We start from the raw sequence: 19,425 nt of genomic DNA, 5'->3' as shown, positions 1-19,425 counted from the left end.
TCTGAATGCCAAGTTCCTGCTTCCTGCTCCACCTAAACCTTTATTTGTTTAAGAAAAATGTTTTCATTTTTTTAAAATGGAAACTTACCTTAAATGTTTAAATATTGTATTTATAAAATTGGCATTCTGCCCTGAAAAGCAGGTTTTCCAAGGCAGCTCATAGCAAGCTAAAATCATCAAATAAAATGAAGTCTCTTTGCTTACACGCAGTCATTAGAAATGCGTATTGTGGAGCAATAAAAGCTAGCATGCTGCAAAGAAAAACATTAGCTTCCAATATCATCTGTATTTCCAAGAATGCTTCTAGGACTAAATAGTTCCCAAAACTATTTTAGGATATCAAAATAATGGACAGATGTATTCCAGGGCTTTTTTTGAAGACGTTCACACATGTCTGGGAAAAAGTGGGTCAGTAGGGCACATCCTTGGGGAAAAATGCTAAGCTTATGACAAAGTGATGCTTTATAACTAGATACATTCTTCATTGTACAGATAGTTCTTGACTTGAGCCCAGAATTACAGTTGTAAGTCGTGGCAATGGTTAAGTGGTTAAGCCTTGGTAAGACCACACTTAGAGTATTGCATCCAGTTTTGTTCACCACACTATAAAAAAGATGTTGAGACTCTAGAAAAAGTACAGAGAAGAGCAACCAGGATGATTAGGGGATTGGAGACTAAATATGAAGAACGGTTACGGGAACTGGGCTTGGCTAGCCTAGTGAAGAGGACCAGAGGAGACACGATAGCAGGACTCCAATATTTGAGGGGCTGCCACAGAGAGGAAGGGGTAAAGCTATTTTCTAAAGTACCCGAAGGTCAGACAAGGAACAATGGATGGAAACTGAACAAGGAAAGATTCAACCTAGAAATAAGGAGAAACTTTTTGACAGTGAGAACAATCAACCAATGGCTTGCCCTCAGAAGTTGTGGGAGTGCCATCACTTGAAATTTTCAAGAAGAGATTGGGCTTCCATCTGTCAGAAATGGTGTAGGGTCTTCTGCTTGGGCAGCGGGTTGGACTAGATGACCTACAAGGTCCCTTCCAACTCTGATTATCTGTTATCTGTTAAATGGATTGCCACATGACTATATCTGATTTTACTTCTGTTTTTACAGGAGTCATTAAGCAAACCCATTTTTCACCAAAGGTGATATTTTTAGCTGAAAACTAGAACTAAACACAAAAATCACAGTCACATGACCTCAGCTCCTGCAAACCATAAATGCAAGCCAGTTGCCAAAGACCTGAAATGTAATCATGTGACTATGAGGGGAGAGGGTTGCAGACTTTGAAAATGGGTTGTAACTAGTTCTAGAGAGGTCCGTCATAACTTTGAATGGTCGCTAAGTGACCGGTCATTAAACAAGAACTACCTGTACATAAATATCAACTCTGAACTGCCAAAATCTGAATAACCAACGGAAGGCAGCTTAGGAATTCTCTTTCCTGCCATCTAACGATCATCTGGATACTTGCAGCCCAGACATGGTGGCCCTGTCATGATCGCCATTTGATGAACTGATGAGATTTCATCTCCTAGCAGTTATGTTAAGTGAGAGCAAAGAAATCATTCTCAATTTCCAAACGCAGCAATCTCAAGGTATCAAAAGAGAATCTATTGCCATTGATTACATCAACTTTCTCACCTCTGTTGGGTGAGGTATCAGCTCCCACAATCCCTGGAAACATGGCTGTACTGGCTGGGGATTGTGGGGGCTGAAATCCAATATATATATCTACTCAACCAAATCCCTCTGAGGGGGATGGGACCCAGATTTGGGGGGCAATATGCTGACTCTGTAAATTGCTTAGAGAGTTCTGTAAAACACTATAAAGCAGTATGTAAGTCTATGTGCTGTTGTTATTGCTATTGCTACATGGCACTGTTTGGAGGAAGACTGGTCTAAATTCTTGTGGTTGGAATTAGAACTGGTTGTTGGTTTGGGGCAGTGTTTTTCAACTTTGGCAGCTTGAAGATGGACTTGAATTCCTAGAAATCCCCAGCCAGCATGCTTTCCATTTTTGCTCAGGAGAATTGAAAAAGCTATGTGTTAGCCATGTCCCTCACCCTGGGTTGGGTGCCACATTCTTAGCCAATATTTCTAGGCATTATTTGTGTTTTTGACTATGTAACTGACTTAACCCTCTTCCTTCTTATCTTTTAATCTGTCCTGGGTGGGAAGGAATAAGGGAGCTTTTGTGTCTAGGTGCCTCCTGGCGGCCTTTTCGATTAAGCAAATTGCTTTTTATCTTTCTATTGGAATCCTCAGATAATTAGCAAGGTGTTCACCGCATTGCTCTAAAAAAGGTGATGCTGCTGAATTGAAGTCAATTCAACCCCAAACGAAATAAAAATCAGAAAAAGAAGTATAGACATGGACAAGAATCTTTCCTACTTCCTGACTTTATACTTCCCTATTCATTAACCTTTGCCAATGCCAGTTAAATTCCTCTCCCCATAATAAATGAGTACATTTGGCACACTTACACAAATGTGTAGATACACACTCACACAGAGAGACACATGCACAAACACATATATTTTCCCAAGAAGTTATACTAAAAATAAACCTTAAAGTAGAATTAAATGAATTAATGACTCTCAATTAAAATCAATTGCTCGTAAAATAAGCTACCCACTGACAAAATTAATGCATCCTTATCTGTTCGTACTAATTATTCTCTTTTATGCACAAAGAAAAATACATGGCAAAGAAGGGGAAGGGAAGGCGTGAACTGTGGGGAGACATGATAGCTGTCTTCCAATACTTGAAGGGCTGTCACAGGGAAGAGGAGGTTGTTCTTCATAGCTCTTGAGGGCAGGACAAGCAATGGGTGGAAGCTTCTCAGAGCAGGAAATAAGGAGGAATTTCCTGACAGAGAGAACGCTTTATTTATTTATTAAACTTCTGTGCTTCCCATCTCGCCAGAATGACTCTAGGCGTCTTACAGTTCAATAAAAATTACTATATACAACATAAAAATGATAAAGAACATACATTTAAAATTCAGCTAAAATTCAGTTGACCAAGATGGAGAGGAAGGGATGCATGGGGAGGGAGTGAGGTCTGTCTATTTCATTAGCAATAGCAATAGGCTTATATAACACCCCGTAGTGCTTTACAACACTGTGTAAGCATTATTTGCATATTGCCCCCAACAATCTTAGTTCTCATTTTACTGGCTTTGGAAGGATGGAAGGATGGGTAGATACATATTAGATTTCAGCCCCCATGATCTTTGAGCCCTGTTACGGTCGATCTCCAGTTTGCTTGCAATACTGCACTTTAACCACTATACCAGTGGTGGCTAACCTTTTCGGGCTCCTGTGCCAAAAATTGTGCACACGCTTGCACCCTCATGCTCGTGTGCCAATACCCAGAAGGCAATGCGCCTCCTCCCACGCCCCTACGCATACACACACAATCACCCACCCACCCACCCCCCGCTGCCCCTTTACCTGCACTGTGCCTCACAGCTGATTTTCAGCCGGTTTGAGGCTTTTTTGGTCTCCTAAAGGCTTGAGGAAGGCTTCTGCAGGCTTCTGCAAGCTTTGTAGGCTGAAAACTAGCCCCGTTTCATCACTTCCTGTTTTTCTGAAAATACCAGAAGTGACAAAACGGGGTTAGTTTTCGTCCTACAAAGCTTGCAGAAGCTTGCAGAAGCATTCCTCAAGCCTTTGGGAGGCTGATTAAGGCCTCAAACTGGCTGAAAATCAGCTGTAAGTTGCATACGTGCGCAGTGAGGTAAGTTTGCCTGCAGCTCCCATACCAGCACAAATGGGTCTGCATGCCACCTGTGGCATGCATGCATGCCATAAATTCGCCGTCATGGCACTATACCATCAAGGATCTTTAACCCTCATTAATCATCTCCAAGATGCTACCCTCCATTGGGGCCCCAGATCAGTTGACAGAACCCTTCAAGCCCTTTAAGAAGGCCAAAATGGTAAGTGTGGATCTCACCTGGGGGGAATGAGGGTGGGTGCTGTTGAGGTAATTCCCCGTTAGGAGAATGAGCGCATACAGGGAGACGTATTTGAGAGAAGTGTTTGAATAATACACACAGAGCACACAGATACACTGTACAGTAAATGTAGGTTTTTACTTCCAGAAAGGTTTAAGCAAAAGTCCAAAATAGGCAGTCCAAAAGTCATTCACCGATAAATCAGTCAGTTTTTCAATCCAGGGATAATCCAAATATCAAATTCCAGTGTCAAGAACAGTTCAGTATCAGACTTACATTAAATCCAGTAATATCAGTCAATTAGAAGAAATGGAGCAACGGCAATACTTTCCAACAGAAGGAAACAGAGATTTCACTCTCTACTGAGACTAAGACTAAACAACCCAGGTTTCTGGCTCCATCTTATGGCTGTTTGAGAAACCACACCCAATTGCATGCTCTTGCATTCCCTTAAAGATATAGTACTAAAATGTTTATCCTGGTTTAAATACCTGTTAGGTGACTTATATTCCTAACAGGTGCCATGGCACTGGACCTTGCCAGGAGAAATTCCTTGACTGGTAGGATCTGCAACATATCTCTTTTTAAAGCGCGAGTGGGATGCATGGGGGCAGTCCTTTCTATGAAGATGGTTAAATAAAGCAGAGTTTCTGCCTGCGTTAAGCAAGGATCACCCTTGTTCAGAGAGCCTTTGGTGGTATAATGAAAGCCACTTTAAATGAAACTGCAGCTTCTGGGTTCTTTAAAATTGCGAGAACAATCATCTCTGGATAGTGGGCAGTTTGGTTCTTGGCCAGTAGAGCTTTGGAGCAGGTGCAGCGTGCACCCATACACCTTTTCAGTTAAATAGGCCCTTGTGTGTATACAAAAGCTGCATGTGGATGGCTAAGCTCCAAATCTCTTTCAGAAGAGCTCTTGGAATCAAATACTTTCCTATCCGGTTTGGGGATTAGCCGTCTGCTATTTCCGCCACTCTGTTTACCTGAGAATGAAACCACACACAAAAGGACACAGACGGGAGAACATGATCAGATCTCTCCAAGGTGAACCCTCAGCCTCATCCTTGCTTGCATTTGGGCTTTGTTCATAGAAGAAATAGCATGCCAAGCTTGGTTGCTATAGGATACCAAACTTCTTTCCATATGTGGCAGGCCGAAGCCTGAACTAGGGTTGACTTTAACATGCCCAGACGGGTGCAGGAATAACCACAGCCAAGAAAATACAGGGAGGGCTACATGGTCAGGAAAGGAGATGGGTTTACAGAAGTGGGAAATCCCACCTGTTGGAAAAAAAACAATTATTCCAAAATTGTGTGGCATAGGTTGGAATAAGATAGATTAAGAAAGAAGCACGTGCCTATAAATAATGCTACTATGTGAGCAAATATACAAAAAAATGTAACATTTTTAAATTCACCAAGTGCTCTGTGTTTATTTTAAATTATGGAAATGCTTTTGTGATATTCCCGTTTATTTATAACTGATATGCTCAGCCAGCCTCACCTGCCAGAGATCATATAAATCCTTAGCCTTGCCATTTGCTCCAAAAAAACACAGTATTTGAGCACTTGTGGCAACCTCATTAAAAGCCACACACAGACACAATGAGTTCAGAAACAAATCAACAGGATGAACATGCAACATTCAAAACAGGAAACTTTTAAAATACCTAAGAGAGCTGTCTTTGCCTGGACAGTAGATAAGCATTTATGCAGAAGGAAGCCCATTTCTGAAAGGCTAAAGAGACCAGAACATGGCCGTAGCATCAATTCATTCAGGAACCAGAGTTTGAAATGTCTTTCTATCACATCCCCCTTGTAGATTCAATTCCCATTGCTTCCAAGAAGGATAAATATATACAGGTGGTTCTCGACTTATGACTTGCTTAAGGACCATTTGAAGTTATGACAGGCCCGAAAAAGAATACTTACAACCTGGGTTTGAAATTCTGACTGAAGTCTCCACATTGCAGTCACATGAGCACATTTGGGGCACTTGGCATCTGGTCCACATTTATGGCTATTTGCAAATGTAACTGCCAGAAACTGGTTTTACTTCCAGTTTCCAGCAAAAAAAACACACCCCGTAGAAAACAATGGACCCCAGTATTCACTTTACAACTGCACATTCACTTAATGACCACTGCAACAAAAGATTGTAAAATTAAGCGTAGTGCTGTGGTGAGCCACTGAGCAACTATCCTAATTGCACGGTCAGTTAAGGTTGTATGTCAACCAAAAGCTGTTTCCTTTCCTTTTCCAACTGTTTAATGTGATTTTGCTTTTAATTAATGAACAGATATACTTTGGCAAGCCAGAACATCATCTCATTTGGTCAAAAGCTACTATTTTGAGAGGGAACCCCCACTTTGCTTGCAAGTGGATGGTATACAATCATCTGAATCCACTATTAAAAGGCTGGATATTGAGAAGAACAAATAAGGAAGAGCAGGAGTGAATCTCTCTCTGCAGGCAACTAAATCCCAATTTCCAGCAACTCAAGTCATAGGCCATATGTGAAATAGGCTGGGACCCTTAATTCAGCAATATCAGGTAGTATAGTAGGAGATTATAGAGCAGGAGTTGGGACCTTCTTTGGATTGCTTTGTGTTTCTTTTTCTTTTCTTTTACATGTTTTAAAAAATTGCAGTGCTGGTTTTTGTTTGTAGCAACTAAGCACTACCGTGCTTTCCCCTATTCATCATATTACCTTCACTGCTTTCTCATTGTTTGGAAAGTTAATCAGGTTTCAGCAACAGCATTTTCACTAAACAAAACCTCCACAGGGATCTCAGAAATCTATGGGATAGGACAGGCAAGATGTGCTCTCCAAAAATATAGAGTTGTTAAAAGTTTGCTTTTAGCTGATTACTTGGCTGGGTCATTTCATTGTCTTCTGGGCCAGATCAACAGAAATCCAAACTTGTGGTTGAAGGATCTTCAGGCCCTAGAACGACCTGGTAGCCAAACGTTTAACCAAAGGCTGTTTCCTTTCCCTTTCCACATCTCAGTTCTGTTTCTGTTTTCTGAGGCAGAAAGTGATTCACTACTCATCCTCACACTTATGACCATTGCAGCATTCTCTTAGTCAACTGAATCAGACTTCGGGCACTTGGCAACCAGTGTGTGTTTACAACCGTTGCAATGTCTGGGGACATGTGATCTCCATTTGTGACCTTCCCAGTCAGCTTCTGACAAGCAATTTTTAAAGTCACTTAATGACCTCGTGATTCATTTCATAACTGCAGCAATTTTTTACAGGTTGTAAAATCAGACACAACTCAACAATTGCCTTGATTAGTAATGAAAATTCTAATCCCAATTGTGGTTGTAAATTGAGGACTATCTATTATAATCACTAGATTTTGCATTTCCCCCAAACGCTGCATCTCAACACTGGACACTATCCAGTGGACAGCACATCAACTCATGAATTTAAGATGTTGTGTTGGGAGATCACAAGCATTTTAGATGATGGTTTTACATTGTAAAACTATAAACAGCAGTAGAAATTGTTATTGTGGATATACCGTAGTTAACAGCCCTAAATCAGAGGAGACCAGGAGAGAAAATTAAAAGACCAGTTCTTTCCTAGTTACTCAAGAATTAGACAAATGTGGGAACTCAACAGTGAAAGATCTCATGTGCTGGGAATTGCTTAAGACTCTGATAAAAGCAGAATGAATTTTGACATGAACAGGAATCAGATTGCATTTAGTTGCAGTGACATCATCCCTTTCTGCTCCCTTGGTGCAATGTGGGAGCAGGCCAAGGCTCTGTTTCCACCCTCCCGCTGATTGTCCCCTGTTAACCTGCCCTTGGGTCTCATCTCTCAGTACAGCAAGCTGAGTTTTAAAGGGCACAGAGGGGCCAGTTCTAAGCCTAGGCAATCTAGACAGTAGCCTATGTACCAATTTTAAGGGGTGCCAAAATGGAAAAGACTTCCGAAATATGCCATACAAGTCTGTAATCGTATGTGGGAATACTGGGCCCAGAGATACTGCCTAGGGTACAGTAAGTTAAGAAACAATGTAGTCTATAGCTGGATAGTGGGTAGGACAAGAGGCCCAGAAGAGACCCACCTAATTTCTCAGAATGTAAAGGAAATTAGAGTGGTGTGGTGGCCTAGTGTGGAAGATGCTCACCTCCCACTTGGGAGGTTGAAAGTTCAATCCAGTGATGGTATTCTACCGGTTCAGCCCAGTTCTGCTGAGCCGATAGTGGCGATGAGAAATGGAGACCAAACCGGTTCTCTCTACCACTCTGCTGTTGGGCCCACCTGCCTGCCTGGGCTCTCATACTCACCTTCATCTTCTGCTTTTGAAGCACAGCTGCTTTGCGCGGCACAGAAGACTGCTGTGCAGCAGCTGCTGAAGCAACCAGGAGAGTGCAAGCTTGCAGGAGGTGAGTTGGAATGCCTCTGCACCTGCGCAAAGGCCTCTGTGCCTGCGCAAAGTGCGTGTTTGGCACATGCATGCACGTAAATGCACCCACTAAGTCACACCCACCAAAATGGTGGTGAATCCCACCCCTGGTTCATCCTAGGTAGCAACAGATGCTTCTCAGGGTGCAGATATCTGCTGCAAACTCATGTAGGCATCAGGAAGGACATCTGGCCAGTAAACGCTCAACTCCATCCAATTGTCCTAACTGTACCCCGAATTAAGGGATTACAATGTCATGAAAAGGGAAAAAAAGGATGTTAGAGGGAGATTTTCACTTTCCAACTTGCAAGAATTATGTCAGCCTTACCAAGTGGCTCAGACAAGAAATACCATCAGATTAGTCATTCTACTTCATTGCAATAATTTTAACATAGTCTTTGTTACATTATATTATATAGTTATATTAACATAGTCTTTGTTACAGGTGGTCCTCAACTTACAACCAGAATTGAGACTGAAATTTTTATTATAAAAGTCACTGCAGTCATAAGTTCAATCATATCTGATTTTACAACAATTTTTCCTCTAGTTGTTAAGTGAATCACACAATCACGATGCAAATCCAGGTTCCCTGATGGTCATTTTTTGCTGAAATTGGCAAAAAAAGGTCACAGATTATGATTACATGACCGCAAGACACCATAACAGGTTGTAAATGCGAGCAAGTTGCCAAGTGCCCCAGTTGTGATTACATGACTGCAGGGGTACTATAACAGTCATAATGTGAGTACAGGTCACTTCCCTCTAAGACCGTCGTAATTTTGAACCATTGTTAAATGAGCACTGCTTGTTTTATGCCAGACAAGGTAGAGTGAGGGCTGCAAATTTGAACATCATTCATGTAGTGGTTTTATCTGATTGCAGGCTCAAAGGAGAGGTTTTTGTCAAAATTGCCTCCTTTTTCAATAACAAAGCAATGTACTGTACTTTAAAACTACTTGTGACTTGTAACTAGCCCTTCAACAGTGCAGTCTTAATTGTTCCTCTTTTTCTTTCTCCTTTTATTGCAGATGTTCATTGTGGAGAAGACTGAGGACACTCACTGCAGCTTGCACGAGTTCACTATCACTGGATCCACCTACACCCCTGAGGGACAAATGTGAGTATTTCTACTGACCACAAGGAGGCACTGTGACTTGTTGTTGGAACTTGTCAAGCATTGATGTAAAATCTTCCCAATGTTTTAAAAAAAATGATTGATTGAGCCTGTGAATCAGTATTAACCCCTGGCAATATTTTCAGAAGTGGTTTGGCATTTCTTCCTTCCTAGAGCTGAGGGGAACTGACTGACCTAAGTCATGGAGCTGCCTTTGTACCTAAGGCATGTTTGAAACTCACAGTCTTCTGGTTTCTAGCCTAGAGTCTTAACCTCTATACCAAGCGGACTCCCCTTGAAATTATATTTAAAAAATTAATATAAAACTCATTTAAAAAAAGAAAAACAATCCTATCACTGTGTCTGTCAGGTTGATAGCATTGCTGTGCTGTTTTTGCATTTGTTTGCTGAAAGTTTTAAATTGCCAGCTAATTTAGGGTTGATGCCAAAGCAGACAGATATTATTTATTTTATTCATCCAATTTATTGACCACCCATCTTACCACAGGTAACTCTAGGTGGTTTGCAATATTAAAAGAGATTACAGGAGTAAAACAAAAAGCTTCATGTTTGTTTACATTGTATTTATGAATGTATATACGTACATATGTATGTATATCCTTGCCTTTGTAATTTTTACAAATAACTCAAGGTGGTAATTGTCCCCATTACTTAAATGTCTATGGAGATTTTCATCATCCACGTCATGGTTGTCCCAAAGGTACTTTTTAAAGAGGCAACTGGCACTTTCTGGGATTTTTTTCTTTGAAGATGTGTAGCTTCTCATCTAAGAAGCTTCTTCATTTACTTACGTATTGCACCAATGGCCTCTTGCTATCTGCAGTGGTGAACCCAAGAGGTGGGGACAGTCTTGTCAGGCAAGAAGAATCAAGACCCACACATTAAATCCAGTTAAGCTGATTTATTGCTCACATCTTTACCCAGGAATCTAGTCAGCTAGTGGTCAGCACTAAATTGGTGCTAGATAAGAGTTAATGGAATTCAAGAGAGATTGGACTTAGAGCATTTGTGGGAACTTAATGACTTCAGGCTGATTCCTCTCTATTGACTCCACCTGCAAGCTCTGCCTGTCCTTCTCCTGCAAATCTCCAAAATTTGACTCACAAGAGGGTTGCTTTAGTTGAACAAGCTTTAAAACCCTGAAATATCTTTTTCCCCTCCAACCTCAGAGTTATTCAACTTAGGCATCAGCAAAAGTTATACATTAATAAAGACTAAGCATCTCACAGTCATTGGGCACTAGCTACAACAAAAGAGAGAGATAATTATCTGATTGGGATTAGAGTTGGAAGTTTGTTATTTCACAGCTCATAAGACTAAATAAGAAGATCTAACTTGTCTAAGCAATTTCTGTTCCAGGTGTTAATTGAAAAATGCAGGTCAATCACAGGACAACATCTTTATAGAATTTTGAAACCTTGCATGAACACACAAGTAAATCTACAAATACAGCAAACTAATACGATATAGCCAGCAGCTGCACTATTTATTTATGGCCATGTTTAGCCTACTTTTTATTAAAGACAACCCCAAAACAGGGTGCAATAAAAGAAGCCAGGAAAACTATATATAATTATAAAGTGAAAACCATAAAATGGGAACTGTTAACAATCCCAAGATCTTCAGCTCAGCCCAAAACTTTAAGCAAACAGGTAGGACTTTACTGAGCCCCAAAAGCGAATTAGTCTCAGCAGCAACCAGAAGTGGAAAGGGATGGTGTTCCATAATTGTGATGCTATATAACCCACAAAGTATGTGAATCATGTTTAAAAGAAAACAAAATGAAGTAGGGTCATCCCCAGGGAATGAATTCAACTAAATAATGGCATGGGGGCACAGAATTAAAACATGTGTTCCACTGTACCCACCATAAATTTCCACCCATCACACTTGCTTATCTATAAAATAGTTTTGGACGTAACATGTTAATTTAAGAGATTCATTTTTCATCTCTGTTTTATTTTTGACACAAAATATTCCAATGACATAATTTGGAGACAATGTTTTGAATTCCATGGTGAAATCTCGGCAGCAGTTGCCAGAGTCAGAAACACTTTGCACAGTTCTGAATTATTATTTTGCTGTTATTTAAAGCCCATGGGAAACTATAAGCAGAATAAATTTTCACCAGAGAAAGTATGACAATTTACACATACCCCATGTATTAATTATTAAAAAGTTGAACTGACTATGTTTCTCTCTATCTCTGTTCCCTGGATCAGTGGGAATCCACAACTCCTGCCCCAAAGGAATGTAATAATACAAATAATAATTGTAATAGAAAGTTGGATTTACTAGGTTAGTGATGGCTCATTATAGTTGAGAAGTAATTCTTTGGAGCGGGGTCCAGAGAAATTTAAATCTAAGAAACAAGAAACAAATAGTTCTAGAAAACTTCAGTATGCAGTAGATGACCTACTTACATTGTGCCACATCACAGAAAATTAGTTAGGCTCTCTCTATCTTGCCTTTCGTCTCTCTTGACTGTGAGGAAGGACAAATTTATATATTTGTCTGTCTGTCTGCTTTCTTTCTTCAGTTTTAGGTTCAATTTATTCCATTTTTACATCTCCTGTTCAAGGGATTTTGATTTCCCAAAACTGTATACTTGTATTTCTTGTTAAATATACTGTATATTTGGTCTATCTGAGTTTACTCAGGTTTTTTTAAAAAAAAATCCAAACAATTTTCTAAAGCTTCAATACATTTGCATCTTTTTTTTCTCCTCTGATTACCATATACCTGGATAAAAGATTAGAGGACAATCAACTTGCTGGTATCATATGTCAAAGTTATTTTTTTTACTAGTGTATCAGGTGTTTCTATGCTCTGGAAACACCTCACACCAATAGAACACAGATGCTGCTTCTTCAAATATACAGTATGCATTTTATCAACCTATATGGGTATAAAATGGCAAAAAAAGAAGACACATTTTAGAAGTATCTTAGAAGTTGATATCTCTTGGGTTTACTCAGGAGTTGCCAGATATTTAATGATGATTATTCCCATTTTCTCCCACGTTAATCTTGACCATAAAAGCAGAAGGTAATGGACTATTGACTGCTGCAGTTTGGAGCATAGTGCAAATATGTACAGCATTCTTAATTTTCCCATGCTAATGTTTGTTGTGTAATGCGCAAAATGATCTTCATCCCTGATCTAATAGTTGGAAGAGATGGGATGAAATGACCTTCACACACCTTTAGTGATGTCCAGGAAAACACAATCATGTGGGCCACCCACAAGATACTCATATAATAGCCTAAGTCAGCCTTTTTACCAGACGTTCATTGGAATCAATTGGATCCCAGTAGATCCTAAGATTCTCTACTCTGGTACTTTACATCTCAGGATGATATCCATTACCTATCCAAGGTAGTGTCTGATAGGAGAGTATTTAATGAGAACAGAATTTGATAAATCTCCAGTAAAACTAGTCCTCTGAGCTCCTACTGGAGCAAACCAATTGGATATGAAGTGTTACTCTGTCATTTCAACCCCCACATTCCCCCCACCACACCTCAAAGTCCCCAGGGTTCAAAATTCCTTCTATAACTCTGCTTTTGATGGCTGCAGTGGGCAAATGGTGTGATGAAGTGACTCAAATGCTTCAATTGACATCCTTGTGTCAGATATCAGAGTGCAGATGCTCCTCATGGTGTTTGCACGATGCTCCTGTTGTATGATGCTCATGTCGACATTTTGTTGCTGATGCTGCTATCCAGAAAAGACTTAAATAATCTTGCTGAAGCCTTACATAAAATTAGTTGCAATATGCTTTATCCATCTTTCTTTTGAGATGCTAGCAAATAAGGCAAAGCAAAAACTCCCTTATGTCCAGCTTCAGTCTTGGTGATTCTATAGAGACATCCATGTCGCTTTCCTGGCCTCAGTATGATAATAATATCCCATTACATATTTTTTCATTTTTTTTTTATTCAACTCCAGTCCACTGATTTTTTCGTGGTCTCCAATCTGGGTATGTGCTGGGTCTACAATAACACGCCATGGCCAACTCTCTATGGCCAACTTGCTACACAGCCAACTCACCTTAGCCAACTTGCTGCAGGACAACTCACTATAGCAACTCACCACAGGACAAGAGTTACACTAAAGTAACTCTTTAAAGTAACTCTGAAGAAATAGTGGAATAGAATCATTAAATAAAAGATGCCAAAGAAGGAACAAAATGAAATGTGAATGACAAATGAAATGAAAATAATATTTAATTGTTTTTAAAAATTAAATTGAATTGTTGAAGTGCCCCACAGTGAGTTGTCCTGTGGCAAGTTGGCCACGGCCTTGGAGAGTTGGCTGTAGCGAGTTGTCCCATTCCAACTGGCTCCAAATCTTCTTAGTTTTTTGTGAGATACCTAGGCTTTTTAAAAAAAATAATCAAAAAGGCTTAAAAACAGGGGGGAAAAACAGGACTGTGATTCCCCCTCCCCACTTACCACCCTTACTTCTGCTTCTTTAATATCATTTCAGCACCGAAAGGTGTTAATTTGCTTCTTCTTTTGGAAATGTAGACTCTTCTTTCCTGTGAAGATTCTTGTGTGCCTTTAATTAGCAGGTTGCTTTTCCATCACAGCTGTACTTCGTCCAAGACATTGAGGGAAAGGGTACAATTTGTCAGTCTCATAGGAGCCACTCACTGACAGACGGCCTTCTTCCGACATTCCTTTAAAAAGGCTCTTTCACAGGAATTTGTCTGGGCAAATCTGTGTGTGTGCATGCACACGTGCTAATTGGAAGCTGGCCTTCCCATAAGAAGTTGTCAAGAATTGACTGACTTAGGCCTCCCCAACAGCACGGAGCCGAGTCCTCATCCCAATAAACCCCTTTTATTTAATTTACAATGAATTTCCCATCCAGCAAAGTCCCAGCCAACAATCTTTCAAAATAGTTCTCAATTACAGACCTTTATCAGGCTTGGAGAGTACCCAGGCCGATATCTTTCAGATGCCGCAATACTTGGCAAGCATGCCGGAATAAACTAATTGTCTCCTGCAAAGCCCCACTCCCCTTTCACTCCTCTTTTATTCTCTATGGGAGGGGCCATTCACTGTCCACCTGTGGCTTTACTCCCAAGTTGGCCCTTGTTCTTCAGCTGTTCCTTTCTCCTGGTAGCTCTACGCATGCGCACACTGGGAACAGGCTCCAGCTGTTCTTCTGCCTCACTGATGTCCAACTCCGAAGGCAGCTGATAACTGTCAGATGGCCCTGGCCCCATGTCTGCCTCCAATGCAGAGCACTCGTCAGAGCCTTCCCCAGACTCCAGGATTGGCCCATATTCCTCCCCAACCTCCTCACTGTCTGAATCTGCTGCCAGCTCCTCTGGCCGCTGTCGGGACACAACACTAGCCTACAATATGGGCAAAGCTCCTTTTATGCAGCAGCCACATTTCCAAATTGGAGCATGTGCTTTGCAGAAGAAAAGTCCCTGCAACCTTTAGATGGAAAAGATGAGAAGGCCATCCAAAAGCTTAGAGAGCTGTTGACAATCAGCAGTGTGCCTGTGAGAAGACCTGTAAACATATGTAAAGGGCATTGGTGATGGAAAGGTTTCAAAATAATTAGAAACTAGTGATGCTTAGGAAGGAGATACCTAATTGTTGATCCATCTAGTTTGATTGTCACTAAATACCTGAAGTTTCGGTGAAGGGATGTCTTTAAACCAGCCTTCTCTAACCTGCTGTTCTCTATGTTATTCCTCAAATCCTAGAATGTCCAACATTATCATCAGCTATGATCATATTGGCCAAGAATCCTGGGAGTTTTAGTTCTTACACATTTGGAGGACAGGAAGATGGTACTTGTTGTCAATGGCCTTCAGATTGGAACTTTCTCCCATATGAAGGTGCTGCCATCATCTTCTCTTTGCATTGCTTGTGCTCCACCATTATGCAATTGTTGCTTTTCTATAAAATTCCTTTACCTTGAATTAGGATCCATCTAGGTCAGTTCTGTCTGCTCTGACTTTGGCAACAGCTCTCCAAATCATCAAAAATATTCTTCTCACTCTTGTTACCTCACATGCCTTTTGGATCCCTATGTCTTACCTCCCCCTCACTTATGGTTTCACAGTGTCCTAGAGAATCAAATGTTGTAGCGTTAGCCAGTTGGTGGCATTTTAGAATTCAGACCTGTAATTTGGAATGGTTCCTTCTTTCCCCTGTTAACAAAAAAAAAAGCAAATAAATAAATATCACAGAAAAGTAGGTATGTTTGGAAATAAAGTAATTTCAGAATATTTCTTTCTAACTCTTAAGTGATCCAGTTATTTTGAGATACTTCTTTTGAAACAGAAGGTAGCATGCATCCCTTGTCTTATCTATAGGTAGAAAAGGTAAAATGATATTTAGTCATGACTGACTCAAGGGGGGCATGGTGCACACCTCCGTTTCTTAGCCAAGGGAGCCAGCATTGTCCAAAGACCCTTCTGTAGTTATGTGACCAGCATGAGAATACACCGAGGCGCATGGAACACTGTTAAGTTCCCACCAAAGTAGTACCTATTTATGTACTTACATTTGCATGCTTTCAAACTGCTAGGTTGGCAGGGGCTGGGGCAGGAACAAGAACACACCCCATCACATAATGGGGTTGGGTTTCCAACTGCCAACCTTCTGGCGACAAGCTCAGCACCTTAACCACTAGACCACCTAGAAGCATAACAAAAGTCCTTCTCAATCAGACTCCAGGGTCTATGCTGAGCTTGGAGAAGCAGCACCCAGCCAATGGCACTGGGAAGAAGATTTCATAGCTCTGTTGAAATAATTGTTCTGGATCTCCATTGCTTCTGCTGTTTCGAACATTTTCATAAGCCCCACCATTCTGTTAAAGCTTTTGTCTCTTGAATTCAGATTCACAGTCAGGGCTAAGGATCTGTAACTGGCTGAGACAGACAAAAGTTTAAAACTGTATTTTGCAGAAATACGTTACTGAATGACTGCAGGAACAGGTTACCTGCCAGTTATGCAACTTGTCCTAAATCTCTTTGACAATTTTCTTCTAGGAAAGCTATGGTAAGATATATTGCTATTAATAAATAATTTTTAAAATCAAGGTACAGTACCACCCTGTTATATTGATTATTGCATTTGGGTTGCAAAATATATAAGTTTCTTCATTGCCGGTCAAATAAAATTTTACTTTGTTTCCCCTATTCTCCTTTTAAAATGCCAGCTTAAAGAATGATCACCCTGTTAATTGTGGAGAATTTGATGGCCTAGTAGAACTTGCAACCATTTGTGCCCTTTGCAATGATTCCTCGCTGGATTATAATGAGGTAATTTTTTTTGTTATTAGTATTAGCAATAGCAATAGCAATCTTATATAGACTTTACAGCACTCTCTGAGTGGTTTACAATGCCAGCACAGTGTCCCCAACAATCTGTGTCCTTATTTTACCCACCTTGGAAGGATGGAAGGCCGAGTCAACCTTCAGCCCATCAGGATTAACTCCAGATAGTGGGCTGAGTTATCCTGCAATGCATTCTAACCACTGCGCCACCAGTGCTCATATATTATATATCAAATCAGGAAGAAAGTCATACAGTAGCTCAGCCTACAGTTCCTAGAAGAGCATTCTCCAGTTTGAACTGCGAAGTCTGGCTGGAGCTGAAGGAAATTGTGATTCAGATTGAAGAATGCTTCACTTTTAAAATAATTTTGTCATTTCTTTTGATGTACAAAAATGACTATGTTATAAGTATCAATCTTAATTTTCAGGGAAAAGATAGCGTGCAAAAAAGTATATCCTACTTGAATAATTTTCTTGAAGTTTAAAAATAGAAAGATAAAAGTCCTACAAATTAAGATAAAAGAAAAAGTGCAAAAAAGAAAAAAAGGGGGGGAAGGGAAAAAAAATAGGTAAAAGGAAAAAAGAAATATATCCTGTTGTATTGTAAAACCTTTTAATTTGAAAAGTTAATTTAAAGTTTAAAGTTTGTTTAATTTAAAACCTTTTGTTTTAAAAAGGTCTTTTTAAAAGAATTTTGCAGTGAAGATTACAATCTCTTTCAATGCAAGTTTTAGAACTAGGATGGGGCATTTCTTTACTGTTCCAAACCAGGGATGTCAAACTCATGGCCTGCAGGCTGGATGTGTCACGTGCTGGCCACGCATACCCCGGTTTAGCGAAGAGAAAAAGGTCACGATACGTCACGTGATGATGTGACACCGCGAGTTTGATACCCCTGCTTAAAGGAAGCCCTCATATATTCCATAAAATTTACAGCACTCCTGTGGAAATAAGTCACAAGTTAGTGAGGTTGATTGGTTTCCCCTTGATTTCCAGGGAAACAATTCAAATGTTTTGGTTTCGGAAAAATATCTGACAGTATTAGTAGAGTAATGAGCACAATATCCAAAGCCTTTTGCTAGTGGTCACTCCAGTGTAAGGGCCCAAGGCAAAGACAAGGGGGAAGCAGAGAACGAAAGCAGCATCTCTCCATCCCGACACAAGCTCTGCCCCTTTTGTGTAGGCTTTATGACATGCACAAAACGGGGGTTGCTTATGGTGCAAGACTGTTGGATGAAAGCTTTTGATCCTACTCGGGCCTTTGAGTTCCAGTTGTTTGTCCTTGGCCAGCAGAATAAAGGGGAAAAAGAATATGCATCCCTTACTACAGGTAGTCCTCGACTTACAACAGCTCATTTAGCGACTCTTCAAAGTTACAACGGCACTGAACAAAGTGACTTATGACCGTTTTTCACACTTACAACCATTGCAGCATACCCATGGTCACGTGGTCAAAATTCAGAGGCTTGGCAACTGATTCATACTTATGATGGTTGCAGTGTCTCGGGCCCCCTTTGCAAACTTCTGATAAGCAAAGTCAATGGGGAAGCCAGATTCGCTTAACAACTGTGGTACTAACTTAACAACTGTGGTGATTCATTTAACAGTGGTGACAAGAAAGGTCGTAAAATGGGACAAAATGCACTTAAGAAATGTTTCACTCAGCTACAGGAATGTTGGGCTCAATTGTGGTCATAAGTTGAGGACTACCTGTACTGTTTTTGTATCTGGTCCTGGGTAGAGCGGATATGTAGACTCACAAGAGATGATTTCTAGGAATGAAATTGATTTTGGGAGGAAAATAAAAGACTTGTTTATACTGATTAGAGATTGTTGTTTTTTCTGCCTACATGTTAAGCAGACATAATTGGACTCTGTATTTTACTGTTTTCGGCTTTTAACATGAGATTTGAACATCCTTCCTCACCAAACTAGCATAATTGTTTCTAACAAATTAGACTGCAGTGCCTACCACTGTGGGAGAAGTATTTTGGCTGTGTCTTAACTGCACCTTCCTTTTCTGTTTCTAGTCCAAGAAAGTTTATGAAAAAGTGGGCGAAGCAACAGAAACAGCCTTGATCTGCCTTGTAGAGAAGATGAATGTTTTCAATACAGACACCAGCAGTTTTTCCAAAGTAGAAAGAGCCAGTGCCTGCAATACAGTGAGTAAAGGGTTAATTTCTCCAGGGTAGAAACAGAAGAAATTTTAGCACAGCATTTGCAATCTTTAAATGGGGACTTGCAGGCCATGTTTAACTGTGGTTTGCCCCCAAAAAGCCTCTTCCTAGCTGTTGGGTATATTGATACACCAACTAGGTTTGGGTGAATAAATATATAAACCTAGGTTTAAGTGTTTGTAGCTTTAAGCACAAAAACTGCAATGTAATGTGATAATTAAGGGTGGGGTTGCAAGCAGCAGTAATAAGGCAGTGAGAGACGTAACACTTCCTGGTTACTGCTCCCTGGTGTTACTGGTTGCTGGTTTCTGGTTCCTGGTCTCTACTGGTCTCTCTGCTATCTGCTGCCTGCTGTTTTACTCTTGTATGAGACGTTTGCTTGTTGGCTACTGTGCAAGATACCTTTTTCTAC

The 19,425-nt window shown here is 40.4% G+C and overlaps 1 protein-coding gene across 3 annotated transcripts in view; it reads left to right on the top strand.

The window, feature by feature from the left end:
- Window positions 1-19,425, top strand: part of ATP2A3 (ATPase sarcoplasmic/endoplasmic reticulum Ca2+ transporting 3) — a 151,385-nt gene that overhangs the window by 110,266 nt on the left and 21,694 nt on the right. For all 3 annotated transcript variants that reach the window (XM_026708550.2, XM_087927009.1, XM_087927015.1), the window contains 3 exons: window positions 9,421-9,509; window positions 16,719-16,821; window positions 18,867-18,998. In XM_026708550.2, coding sequence (XP_026564335.1) covers window positions 9,421-9,509; window positions 16,719-16,821; window positions 18,867-18,998 — 324 coding nt within the window. The remainder of the gene's footprint in view (window positions 1-9,420; window positions 9,510-16,718; window positions 16,822-18,866; window positions 18,999-19,425) is intronic.

The sequence above is a fragment of the Pseudonaja textilis genome, chromosome 1 (genome assembly GCF_049901715.1).
Source record: "Pseudonaja textilis isolate UNSWEBS1 chromosome 1, rPseTex1.2, whole genome shotgun sequence".
Classification (NCBI taxonomy): Eukaryota; Metazoa; Chordata; class Lepidosauria; order Squamata; family Elapidae; genus Pseudonaja; species Pseudonaja textilis.
Note: the sequence above shows the minus strand (reverse complement) of the source record. Positions and strands in the feature narration are given on the sequence as shown.